Source organism: Orycteropus afer, unplaced genomic scaffold (assembly GCF_000298275.1).
Source record: "Orycteropus afer afer isolate SDZICR_OR568_19922 unplaced genomic scaffold, OryAfe1.0 scaffold00237, whole genome shotgun sequence".
Taxonomy (NCBI): Eukaryota; Metazoa; Chordata; class Mammalia; order Tubulidentata; family Orycteropodidae; genus Orycteropus; species Orycteropus afer.
In genome coordinates, this window is record NW_006921824.1 from 2,254,098 (window position 1) to 2,268,132 (window position 14,035).

Consider the following 14,035-nt stretch of genomic DNA (forward strand, 5'->3'; position numbering starts at 1 on the left):
TGTACCATTTTACAGTCCCACCAGCAGTGTAGGAGAGTCCCAATCTCTCCACAACCTCGCCAGCATTTGTTATTTTCTGTCTTGTTGAATTTAGCTACTAGTGCTGGAACAAGATGGTATCTCATTGTTGTTTTGATTTGCATCTCTCTAATAGCTGATGATCGTGAGCATTTCTTCATATGTTTGTTGGCCGCTTGAATATCCTCCTTGGTGTAGTGTCTATTCGTGTCTTCTGCCCATTTTTTAATTGGATTGTTTGTTTTTTTGTTATTGAGGTTAAAACGAAATTCTTGACAACTTCAATCTTTTCTCTGTTTATCGTAATGTTGCTTGTGGCTTCTATTGTGAGGATTTTTATTTTCTTTATGTTGAAGTATAAACCATTCTGAAGGTTGTACTCTTTGATCTTCATCAGTAAATGCTTCAAGTCCTCTTCGCTTTCAGCAAGGAAGGTTGTGTTATCTGCATATTGCAGGTTCTTAAAGAGTCTTTTTCCAATCTGATGCCATGTTCTTTTCAATATCATACAGCTTCTCAGATTATTTACTCAGCATACAGTTTGAATAAGTACGGTGAGAGGATACAACCCTGATAACACCTTTTCTGATTGTAAACCACACAGTATCCCCTTGTTCTGTTTGTGTGACTACCTCTTGGTCTATGTACAGTTTTCATATGAGCACAATTAAGTGTGCTGGATTTCCCATTTTTTGCAATGTTATCTGTAATTTGTTATGATCCACATAGTTGAATACCTTTGTATAATCAATAAAACATATGTAAACATTCTCTGCTTTCAGCCAAGATCCATCTGACATCAGCTATGATATCCCTTGTTCCATGTCCTTTTCTGAATCCCGCTCATATTTCTTATAGTTCTCTGTCAGTGTAATTCAAACACTGCAACAATCTTTGAATTATCTTCAGCAAAATTTTACTTGTATGTGATATTAATGATATTGTTCAATAATCTCTGCATTCTGTGGGATCACCTTTCTTTGGAATGGGCATAAATATAGATATCTTCTAGTCATTTGGCCCAGAAGCTACCTTCCAAATTTCTTGGCTTAGATGAGTAAGCACTTTGAGCATTGCATTCATTTGTTGAAACATCTCAATGAGTATTCCATGAATTCCTGGAGCCTTGTTTTTCATCAATGCCTTCAGTGCAGCTTGGACTTCTTCCTTCAGTACCATTGCTTCTTAGTCATATGTTACCTCCTGAAATGATTTAAAGTTGACCCTTTTTTTTTGGTACAGTGACTTCGTGTATTCCTTCCATCTTCTTTAGATGCTCCTGCATTGTTCAATATTTTGCCCATAGAATCCTTCAGTACTGCAACTCGAGACTTAAATTTTTTCTTCAGTTCTTTCAGCCTGAGAAATGCTGAGCCTATCCTTTCTTTTTGTTTTCCTAACTCCAGGCTTTTGCATATTTCATTATAATACTTTACTTTGTCTTCTCTAGCTGCCCTTTGGAATCTTCTAGTTCATCATTTCTTCCTTTTGCTTTGGGTACTCCACATTGATTAAAAAGCAAGTTTCAGAGACTTTTTGACACCCACCGATCTTTTCTTTCTTTCTTGTCTTTTTTATTGACCTTTTGCTTTCTTTGTATATGATGTCCTTGATGTTATCCCACAACTCTTCTCATCTTCAGTTATTAGTGTTTGATGAATCAAATCTATTCTTGACATAATCTCTAAATTCAGGTGGGATAGATATACTCAGAGTTGCACTTTGGCTGTCATAGACTTGTTTTAATTTTCTTCAGCTTCTTCAGCTTCAACTTGAACTTGCATACAAGCAATTGATGCTCTGTTCCACAGTCAGCTCCTGGCCTTGTTTTGACTGAAGATATTGAGCTGAGCTTCTTCACTGTCTCTTTCCATAGATGTAGTTGATTGGATTCCTGTTTATTCTGTCTGCTGAGGTCCACATATATAGTTCCATTTGTTATTGTAAAAAAGGCATTTTCAATGAATTAAGGCATTTGCCTTGCAAAATTCTATCATGAGATCTCCAGCCTTGTTTCTGTCACCAAGTCCATGTTTTCAACTCCATTTTTATACATTTTAATGCCAGAGATGGAAAAAACCTGATCTTTCTTCTTTGTTTCCAACTTTTGCAGTCCAATCACCAGTGATTAATAATGCATCTTGATTGCATATTTGATCAATTTCAGACTGCTGAAGTTGAGAAAAATTTTCAGTTTCTTCATCTTTGGCATTAGTGGTTGGTACATAAATTTGAATAGTCATATCAACTGATCTCACTTGCAGGTGTATGATTATTATACTATCACTGAAGGAGTTGTACAACAGGATAGATCTTGAAATGTTCTTTTTGATGATGAACATGACTCCATTCCTGTTCAGTTCATCTTTCCTGGCATAAAACTCATTGCTGTCAAGCCAGATCCAACTCACAGCGACCCCTCCTTGGGTTTCTGAGGCTGTATCACTACAGAAGTAGATTGCCCAATTTTCCTTCTAAGGAGTGGCTGGTGGGTTTGAACTGCCAGCCTTCTGGTTAGCAGTCAAATGTGTTAGGCATTACGCCACCAGAGCTCCTTTCCTGGCATAGTAGATCAAATGTTTGTCCAATTCAGAATGGTCAGTACCAGTCCATTTAAGCTCACTAATGCTGAAGATACCAATTGTTGTTTGAAATGTTGTTATGTATTATGTGTTTCATCTGGCAACTTTCAATTTCCCTAGATTCATACATTCCACATCCAATTATTAATGGATGTTTGCAGCTGTTTCTTCTAATTTTTACTCATGCCACATCACCAAATAAAGACCCTAAAAGTTTTATTCCATCCACGTCACTAAGGTCAACTCTACTTTGAGGAGGCAGGCCTTCCCCAGTCATATTTTGAGTGCCTTCCATCTTGAGGGGCTCATCTTCCAGCACTATATCAGTGTTCTACTTCCATTCCTAAGGCTGCTCTTACTGGCCGATTTTTTCAGAGGTAGATTGTCAGGTCCTCCTTCCTGGTCTGTCTTAGTCTGAAAGCTCCATTGAAGCCTGTCCAGCATGGGTGACTCTGCTGACATTTGAAATATTGGTGGCATAGCCACCAGCATCAGAGCATCACACAGGCCACCACAGTGTGACAAACTGAGACAAATGGGAGAAAGGAAACTGTAATTTTAATGAATTAACAGGCAAGGAATAATTGAGAGATGAAAGCCATTAGAAAATGGGAAATATGGCATTAATATGTATAAAAATGGAGATGAAAAACTCACTGGATAAAATTAAAGCAGATTAGTAGCATAGGGAGTCAGGTAACTTGAAGAGTGATCATTTGAAATTACAGAAAATGAAGAATCAAAAAGTTTGAGGAAAAATGAATAGAGCCTTAAAGACCTGTGGCAAAATGTCCAAGTAAATAATATAATATGATTCCCAGAAGAGAAACACACGAAAGTAAGTTAGAAAATATACTGAGGCAATGTTGTTGTTGTTGTTGTTATGTGCCGTCGAGTCAGACCGACTCATAGCGACCCCTCCTTGGGTTTCCAAGGCAGTATCACTACGGAAGTAGATTGTCCTATCTTCCTTCCGAGGCAATAGTGGCAGAAATTTTCCCAAATTCGATGAGAAGACATTATCTTCCATATTTAGTATATTCAATGGACCCCGCATAGGAAATATATAAAGAAAACAGCACTTAGGCATGTCATGGTCAAACTACTGAGAGCCAAAGGCAAGTAGAGAAAATCTTCAGAGCAATTATGGAAAGCAAGATACATTTGATACAGAGGAGCAATGCTTACTTCACTGAAAATGTAAATCAAATGAAGACTTTAAAATACTGAAAGTAAAAACAAACAAAAATTCTCACTGTAGTTCTATAACCAGAAAATTATCCTTCAAAAATTAGAGTGACATAAAGACATTTTCAGATATTTGAAAGCTGAATGTTGCCCAGGGTCCTTCAAACCAAACCATACCTGTTGCCATCAAGTCACTTCTGACCTATGGCAGCCCGTGTGTCAATAGAACCGCTCCATAGAGTTTTCTTGGCTATAATTTGTGGAAGCAGATCACCAGGCCTCTCTTACACAGTACCATTGGGTGAGTTCAAAAATCAAGATCTGTGCTCTCTCTGCTGCCTTTGTGAACATTGCTAGTCTCTTGGCCCCAGCTACACCCCTCCTGTCCTTGTATGTTGTCTCACAAAATATTTCCTACCCACATTGAAAGGATTTCTTTTTGTCCCAGGAGTCCCTGGTGGCAAACAGTTAAGCATTCGACTACTTACTAGAAGGCTCACAGGTCAAACCCACCTAGAGGCACCTTGGAAGACAGGCCTGGCAATCTGCTTCCAAAAGGTCACAGCCTTGAAAATCCTATGAAGCACTTCTGCTCTACACACATGGGGTCGCCATAAGTCAGGATCGACTCTGTGACAACCAACAGCAACAATTTTGTGTACCAGTCTCTTGCTCGGAGGAGTGGCAGTTGCTCACAGGTTGAGCTTCCTGCTGAAAGCAGGCTGAGACGGAATGATTTGCAGGCTGTCTTCAGTACAGCTGTGGTTAGTAATGACTCTAAGAAACGAGCGCCCTTGCACAGAACCTGCCAGAGAATATTTAAAGCCTGAACAGCAAGCACAGTCCTTGCCTGAAGACTGAAGTGGTTCCTGACATAGTGTTTTCTCCATCCGGTGTTTTGCCTCCATCTTTTTCTTCATTCGATGGGATAAGTTACTACAGCCCTTCAGTTTAATTCCTAAAAAACTATCCTTAATGAGGAGCTTTAGGCAATGCATGTTGCTGATGCTTCCAGCCAGTATCAGTTCAGAGAGTATTTTTATCCTCTTTGGTGTGGGGAAGTAACAACCCTGAACTGATAGCCAGGCCCAGGCTACAGCAGGGTGATGGATCCAGGATGGTGACGACAGGAATTCTATTATTATCAGGCACAAGCCCCTTGGCCTCCCTCTCTTGTAACTCACACCAGGCCTGGGACAAAGGGATTTCTGAGCTGCTTTTGTTCTCCCAGGTGTTCATCATCCTGTGTTAATGATTTGCATTTGTGGTTGGTTAAATCAAAAACAAAAGAGAGCACCAAGAAGGGATCAGTAAAGGGCTTGGTCACTTGGACTTCAATTTTCCTCCTCACGGCTCAGAGCAAAAATTACCTTACAGAAGCCAAAGTCTTTGTGTAAAGCTTTGTGGATGTCCTGGCTCAGTTTTTAGGAAATTGAACATTAGAAAATATTACAATGTATGTATGTTGTTGTTAGCAGCTGTTGGGTTGGCCCCTGACTCATGGCGACCTCAAGTCCAGTCGAATGAAAGACTACCTGGTCCTGTGCCATCCCTGTGATTGGTTACAGATTACACCATTGTGATTCATAGGGTTCTCATTGGCTGATTTTTGGAAGTAGTTTGCCAGGACTTCTTTCCTATTCCATCTTAGTCTGGAAGCTCTGCTGGGGCCGGTTCAGCATCATAGCGACACACAAGCCTCCACTGACAAACAGGTGACGGCCTCTCATGAGGTCCCCTGGCCGAGAATCAAACTTGGTCTGCTGTGTGGAAACCAAGAATTCTACCACTGAACCACCAATGGCGCCAGTGGATGTATAAAACCAAACCAAACTCACTGCCATCGAGTCGATTTCGACTCATAGAGACCCCTCCTTGGGTTTCCACGGCGGTATCACTACGAAAGCAGATTGCCCAACCTTCCTTCCAAGGAGTGGCTGGTGGATTTGAACCACTAGACTTCTGGTTAGCGGTTAAATGCCTTAGCATAGAGTTAAATACAGAAGCAGTCATCTTTGTCATCACTACCCAGGGTAGGATTTGGAAACTCCTCCCTGCCGCCGAAGTGATTTGTGGCCACCTTAATTCATTGTGTATTACCTCTCTAGATGTGGGAATCCCAATACAGCCTTCATCTAGTTGCTTCACCATTGAGTTTGTGGGCATGATGTCAAGTAATTGGTGATATGTCATTCTTTAATAGCACAGATTGATAGTGGAGTTGTGAGTGGAGGGTTATCTTCTGCCTCCTTCCACAACTTCAGATATGGCCTCTGCCTTGCATGCAATGGTCATTCAGTAAGTACCGTTGAATAAAAGATTTCCTTCACATTGATAGAATTAATTCCAAAGGCATAAAATTAAGCTGGAGTGATTTGTTTTTGTCACTGTTATTTTACCATATGTGGCATGTTCCAACACTCGGTGGAGTCTTTTTTCAAGCCAGGGCCCAGACACTGAGCTAGGTGAGCAATCATGTTTATTAATAGGCGTTGAGACCCTGCAGCTCTCAGCTGTGGGTGACCTACAAGGTGGGATGAAACAAAACACCACTAACTAGCCTTTTGCTTTTTCTACATGATTATTAAAATAGCTATCGGTATTACATAAAATTTTAAAAAGTATGGAGGAAGCACATGTGATTTCAGTTGGGTTCCAATTATAAAAGTAATACATACTTATTATAGAACCTTGAAAAATACAGAAAAATATAAAGAAGAAATAGATGTCATCCAAAATCCCACAACCAAAAGCTAACTTCTATGTACGTGTCTCACTTTCAGCAGCCTCAGCATTGGAGCACCTGTCTTCCTTTCCAGTTACTATCCCTGCCTCACACCTTATACTTCAGCTGTTCACTCTTCTGGATAGCTCCCTCTCACATCCCCACTCTAGCCTCACATCCTCAACCTTCAAGGATGAGGAATTGGATCTTCTTAGAAGCTTATCTCAAACCCCATTCCAGCTTTTAGGTTGGTCAAGATCCTCTGCTCTGTGTCCCCACAACACCCTCTGTACCCCTGCACTGCACTTACTGGGGTGACAGGCTCTATCTACGTGTCTGTGAGTGTCCCGAGAGCAAGGGCAGGGTCCCATTCGTTTTTGGATAATTAGTTCCTTCCCAGAGCCTGACATGTAGTATTGCTCAGTAAAATTCATTCTCATTGAGAACCTGAAAGGAAGCATAAAAGATCTCTGAACACCACTGTACATGCTTGAAAGCCTGTACACTGGAACTCTGGCTGTATACTCACAGGGGAGGCCCTGGGGCCTAAACCAGATTGTTTTTCATTTTGTATATAATTCCAAGAAGCTTGATGGCCTGGTTGCTGTCTTACTGTGGTGACTTGCATGTTGCTTTGATGCTGGAAGCTATGCCACCAATATTTCAGATACCATCAGGCTTCCTCATGGTGGATGAGTTTCAGCAGAGCTTCCAGACTAAGACTAGGAAGAAAAACCTGGCAATCCACTTCCAGAAATCAGCTGATGAAAACCTTATGGACCACAACAGAACAGTGTCTGCCATAGTGCTGGAAGATGAGCCCCCTACGTTGGAAGGCACTACACCAAGCCACAACAATGGACTCAAACACACCAACAATCGTGAAGATGGCATGGGATCGGGCAACGCGTCCTTCTGTTATCCATAATGTCGCCGTGAATCAGAGCCAACGCGACGGCAACACACAACAACAAAGACAGCCTTAGAACTGTTTTTTTCAGTATTCCATCTTCCAGATGAATGTTGGAAAACTATAGAGAAAACACGTCTTCACTTTATTTGTAATTATAAAAGTAATATATACTCATCATAGAAACCTTGAGAGAGAAGAAAAACTATTAAAAAAATGAACGTCATCCCAAATCCCACAACTGAAAGCTGACACTGCCACCATTTTGGTGCAGTTTATCCTTTCTGTGTACCTCTGCATCTTTGGCTATAACTAAAATCATTCTGCACATTCACCCTTGGAAATTTTTAAACTCAAATTATTTAAGTTTCTCATAAAAATTACAATGGCATCACATGGTAACATATGGGGAAAATACAAAAACTTAAATCCATGATCTCAAAAGTAGTCAAGGAAATAATGTTTCTTAAATAGAATCCTAATTCTCAGAGAAAATCTCAAAAAAAAAAAAATCTGTGTAAGCCTAGTTAAGGATTTCAGTGAATCACTGAATGATTCTTCGAATCTTTTGTACCTGAGAATATCCTCATCAGAGGCAGCAGCATCAATGTGGCGGCACTACTGTTCATTGCACTTGTTGGCAGCATCACCTTGAAGACACACTTAATAACATTTTATTACACATGATGGCTCCTCACTTCCCCCTCCCCCCGCACCTAATGAGGAGTGGATCTTCTTGGCTGACCACTGCATATTTTTACCATTCCTCTCCTCCTCCGCAGAAGAAATCTTGGAGAAACTTCTGCCAAGTCTTGCCCACCTCTACAGCAGACATCTTTAGAATGAGGTGAATAGACGTATGTATAGCAAGGGGTTTCCTCACAGAAAAAACATTTTCTTGTCAGTAAACATACAGTGATTTTTCTGCATTGTGACATAGCTCTTTGATAAGATGCACCAGTACTTTTCATTAAAACCCCAGGGTATCTCGACTGCTTGTCCTCCTTCCTGCTTGCTATGCAGGTAGCGAGGGGCCTGTGTCTTCACAGTCCTGAAGCTTATGATCCCCTTGCTGTGAACCGAGGTGCACATGTTTGTGGCCCTGTACATTATTGGGGGGGGGGGGTTTGGGGTAGAGAAAGAGGAGAAGGAACAAGACCACAGCGCAGTATTTTCTCCCCACCTGTTCAGGAGTTAAGCCCAGGGTTTGGTCTGAGAATGATGTCTTTGTGAACTACAAATGGGTGAAGTTTCCCTTATCTTCTTGATGTCTGTTGCCTTAGAAACTCTTGCCAGGAACACTGACTTACAACCACTTAAGGAATAGCACTCACCTACTGACCCAGTTGCAGTAATCAGGTATTTGGAGCAGTTGGAACTCATGTTACTGCCAGTCACATCCATGAAGAAGATGAACAGTCTGGTTTTAAAAAAATATAATAAGAACTGATATGTTAGCCAGGGATGGTTTGGGCTGGCTCTCCCACTCTTCTCTTCATCAAGCACCCCATGGTCATCCCTCCAAATGAACACAGCATCAGGCTAAACCCCATGCTTCTTGTGTAGAAGCTTCAACATGCACTTATCCACCCCTCCCCCACTGTTAACTTGAATGCCCCACCTGAGTCCTTCCCAGGTGGAAAATGTGGAGTAGCTGGTGCTCATGAAACTCCTCCCACCCAATCCTCCTCTCCCCTGTTCAGTCAGACTCAAATTAAGTTACTAGGAGTCCCTGACTGGTGTACATGGTGAATGTGCATGCCTGCTAACCAAGGTCCAGGTCCACCCAGAGATGCCTCCGAAGAAAGGCCTGGCAATCCACTTCTGAAGAATCAGCCCTCGAAAACCCTGTGGAGCACAGTTCTATTCTGACACACTTGCTGTTCCCAGGATTGGGGTAGGCTCAATGGCAGTGGGTTTACTGGCTAGCTTACGCACACATCTTGCTATACTCATTGCCATATAGTTGATTCCAACTCTTAGCAACCGTATAGGGCAGTAGAACTGCCCCATAGGTTTTCCAAGGTTGTAATCTTTACAGAAGCAGGCTGCCACATCTTTATCCTGCAGAGTGACTAATGGGTTTGAACTGCTGACCTTGCAGCAGTCAGCAAGGCAAGTGCTTAACAATATATAACATATATATATATATTTTTTTTTTTCCCCCTCTCCAATGGCTTATATTGGCCAACGTCAAGAGGTTTTTTTTTTGTGTGTGTGTGTGTTTATGACTCTTGTTATTCACTCCCTGTTGTTAAATTCTTGCTTCTCATTAGTGGAAAGAGATATTTAGTAGATACAGGGATTTTTTTCTTTTCTAATTACAGTATTACTTAAAATAGGGAGTAGTCAGTTGTACGTTTTACTGTCTTCTGTAGGGATCTGCTCAGTGAAACCAGTGATGCAATCACTGTCCACCGTCCATTGTTCAGCTCTGAAGGTGTGGCAACATTCCCAGCAAAGTTGGTGGCATTTTAAACCACATTTAAAGCCAGTTTCTGTGTATGCACATACTTTGGTAAAATACTAGTTTCCTCACAATAATACCTCCACCCCTCTTCCCTCAAAAAAAAGCAAAAAGGGATAACCAGGCCCTGAATGGATTGCATTCATGCTGCAGGCCTCAGCTCGAGTGCCACTTGCTCAGAGAGACCTCCCCTCACCCCTCAGCAGCAGGTAACCAGATGTCATTGCTTTCTCTACGTTCTCCACACAGGATTTACCAGCATTTGTAAATGTGCTTATTTATTTCACTTTGTTTGTTTTTGATAATGTGTTTCCCAGCAAGACTCCATATGGGTAGAGGCTGTGTCTGTTTTCTGTCTTTTATCTCTGTTGAGTCCCCAGCACCTAATTCAGCATCTGATGATCCAGAGACTTCCGAGGTGTTTGTGGGAGGGAGTGAGGAAATCCATTGATCTTAGAGGTTTCCAAAACAAGGCGTTTTACCCTGTACATTTCAACAATAGCACTTTTTAATTGAGACGCATTTCTTTCAGTAAGCAGTCTTAATTTCCACAGTACCTTATTTGCACAACTTGCATACAACTTATCACACTGTGAAGATGGCTTTTTGAAGGGTACTTCACCTGCTAGGAGCTCTAGTGGCTCAGCGCCTAGGGCATTTAATTCCTCAGCAGAAGGTTCACAGTTCAAACTTACCAGCTACTCCATAGAAGGAAGATGGGGCAATCTACTTCTTTAAAGATTTGTTGTTGTTATGTGCCATCGATGACTCCTTGGGTTTCCGAGGCAGTATCACTACGGAAGTAGATTGCCCCATCTTCCTTCCGAGGAGTGGCTGGTGGGTTTGAATCACCAGCTTTCTGGTTAGCAGTCAAGTGCCTTAGACACTACGCTACCAGAGCTCCCCTGTAAAGATATACTGCCTTGGAAATTCAGTGGGGGTCACTATGAGTCTGAATTGACTCAATGGCAATGGGTTTGGTTTGGTTCGGTCCGATTCACCTGCTAGGTTGAAACCACATCTCTCTCCTGTTGGTTACCACTCCTGACTGGTGTGCTCAGGAATCTTTTGATGGGCTGGGTGTAGTTGCTAATTTTGAAGCTACTCTGAGGTCTTCATCAGACTTTTTTTGGTTGCTTTGTCTAAGGAGTTTTCCTTTTTCTATATTTGCCCTGTATCCTCTTGTGAGGGTTGAAGCACCTATTAGACACCCATTACTTTCTGTGATTAACCCCATGTGTTCCAGATGAAAGCCATTTCCCTTCTCTTTTGTGTTGCTCTCTTAGAGTTGATAAAATACTTTCACGTACCTCATCTTGTCTTTCATCTGTTGGTCCCAGAATTTGGGTAGGGACAGTATCAGCATTCACACTTCACTGATGATGACTGTCCAAGTTAAGGTCAAGATTAAATTCTGCTCAAGGTGACCTCCAACTTACTGCGACGTCTTGTGTGGCAGACTAGAACTCTGCTTCTCAGGGTTGCCAAGGGTAGCAGACTAGAAGAACTCTGTCTGCTTCCCAGGGTTGCCAGTGGCTGATCTTTCAGAAGATCGCCAGACCTTTCCTCCAAGGCATCTCTGGGTGCCTCTCAAACCTCCAATTTTTTGGTTAGTAGCCAAGTGTGTGAACCATTTTCACCACCCAGGAAACTCAAGATTACATGACCTTTAAGGTGCAGAGGTCCAGCTGGAGCCAGAGGATTCCAAAGTTTTCTCTACTTTTTGTTTAATGTAGAAATTCAAGGCTGTGTGGAATTACTTAAAGGAAATCCAGGTGTTACCCACACTTAAGAGACCTAATCCCCCCAAGACCCATCATGCTCCTTTCTGATTTGCTATCAGCATGTTCATTGAGGAGCAGTTTTTTGGCAGCCTCCTTTCCCCACACTCCGCCCCAAGATAATACAATTGTGGTTGAACTCTAAGTTGATGCTACGTCGCACTGGATTCTGTCTTGTGCTTGTGTCCAGGATCGTCTGTTTTTTGTGATGGAGTTTGTGAATGGGGGCGACCTGATGTTCCACATCCAGAAGTCTCGCCGCTTTGATGAAGCTCGAGCTCGTTTCTATGCTGCAGAAATCATTTCGGCGCTCATGTTCCTACACGAGAAAGGAATCATCTATAGGTGAGTTTCGTTTGCTGAATCCCACCACCCTCCCATCATAATCCATCCTTCTATTTCTCATAAGAATCAATTTAAAACTTTTGATATTAAATTCTCAAAGATTCTACGTGTTCATAAAAGAAAAACATAACAGTGAACACTGTCTTCAAACTAAAACTTGCCCGTTTGGTATTTGTCAGATAGACCTGAGAAGCTATTCATGAGTTTATACAGCTGGGGTTTGCTAAAGCAATGGTTACATGCCAAGTCCTGCTCAATGTTGAATGCAGTGTTGTTTTCTTTTCTCTGTCCTAACATTTGCAGTGAATCAGTTAATTATCGATCCATTTCGTTTTAAGAGCACACATACCTGAACAGAAAAAGTATAGGTAATCATTGCTCTGTTGTTATTAGCTGTCATTCAGTCAGCTCCTGGACTCATGGTGACCCTGTGCACAATGGAACCAAATGCTGTTGTGTCATTGCCATGATCAGTTATGGATTAGACCATTGTGATACAAAAGGTTTTCATTGGTTGATTTTTGGAAGTAGATCACCTAGGCCCTCCTTTTTAGCCTGGCTTAATCTGGGAGTTCCAGTGAAAACCCTGTTCAGCATTGTACCAGCACACACGCCTCTACCCACAGATGGTTGTATGAAAACTCTGTTCAGCATTGTACCAGCACACATGCCTCTACCCACAGATGGGTGTGGCCATGCATGAAGTGTATTGGCTGGGAATGGAACCTGGGTCTCCTGCATGGAAGGCGAGTGATGAATCACCAATGCCCCTACCATTGCTCTAAGTTGTTATAATAGACATGAATCAGTGTCGGACGGATGCAATTCACTAGTCCAGGAGCTAAGAGAACTGTCAATGAACAGTGCCCTGCTTGATGATATTTGTCATTAGTAACCCCCCAAATATCACTTGATTCAGTTTCATGACACATAATCTTTTGGTCATGATACACTGTACTTCAAATGGACTCAAAGTTTGGTGAATGTTGTTAGATCTCAGGATTCAACAGATACCGGGTGAAATGTTCATCAGAGAGAGGGTTGGGTAAAGTGAGAAATATGATAGTAATGACGGACGATTAAATTCTTAAATTTTCCTTCTTTTATTTTTGTTGCTGATGTTCTACTTTTTAAAGTACATTATAATTTAGTTGCCACATACACTTCTTTTTTGTCTTTCGAAATGCAATTGTTAGTTTCCTTTGAGAAAAAATTCTCCTTTATGTATTGGACACATGAATGCCAAAGTAAAGAATTTCCTGTTTATTAGCCTGACTAAACGCTGTTCTTTTATGAGCTCATGACTGAATTAACATCATTATTACATATAAGAGAGCCTTTAAAAGAATGAATGTTCTTAAATATCCTGGCAGTTGGAACAGGAGGAGAAGAATGAGAATAGTCAGCATGCAGTGAGACTGGTTGACAGTGCCAGAAAGAAGTGCTAAAGCTAAAGAGATCTAAGAGGCAGCATATGGAAATTTCTTCTAGTTAATTCTCAGCACAGAGCCCTAAAACTTCAACTAGATAGAGCACTTTTATCAAAGACCAAAGACACTTGTGAAGCAGGAGGGCGATACAGAGGTGGAAACCAGGCACGGGTAACCAGCAGTGAGAGTCAGCTGCTAGAAGGTATCAGGAGTTTCCAATCATTCTTAAGTATTGGGTTGCCACAGGATGCTTTCGATGGCCTGTGCTTTGAGCTTGCTTTTCCAGGCTATGATGTTCTCCTGGTAGCTCTATTAAGGAATTTTTCCTGTCCCAGGATTCTCCCAGCACATGATTTGTGGATGGTGCAATCTCTGATGATAGTGGTATCAGAGTCTGGGCAGAGGACTTCCCCTTCGTTTTCTTTTTCTTGGCTTATTCATCCATCTCTGTTCCACTGACCCAAAGACAGCCTTCTCCACATTCAGTTTTTAAGATCGATGACTTTACTACTGTGTAGGAATTTCTTTTGTAAATCACAATATTAACAGCAGCAACAGGAGCTAAACTGAGCACATGCTACCGGCCAAG

General features: G+C 41.6%; 1 protein-coding gene across 1 annotated transcript in view; it reads left to right on the forward strand.

The window, feature by feature from the left end:
• Window positions 1–14,035, forward strand: part of PRKCH (protein kinase C eta) — a 345,031-nt gene that overhangs the window by 240,715 nt on the left and 90,281 nt on the right. The window contains exon 10 of the mRNA XM_007949086.2: window positions 11,862–12,016. Coding sequence (XP_007947277.1) covers window positions 11,862–12,016 — 155 coding nt within the window. The remainder of the gene's footprint in view (window positions 1–11,861; window positions 12,017–14,035) is intronic.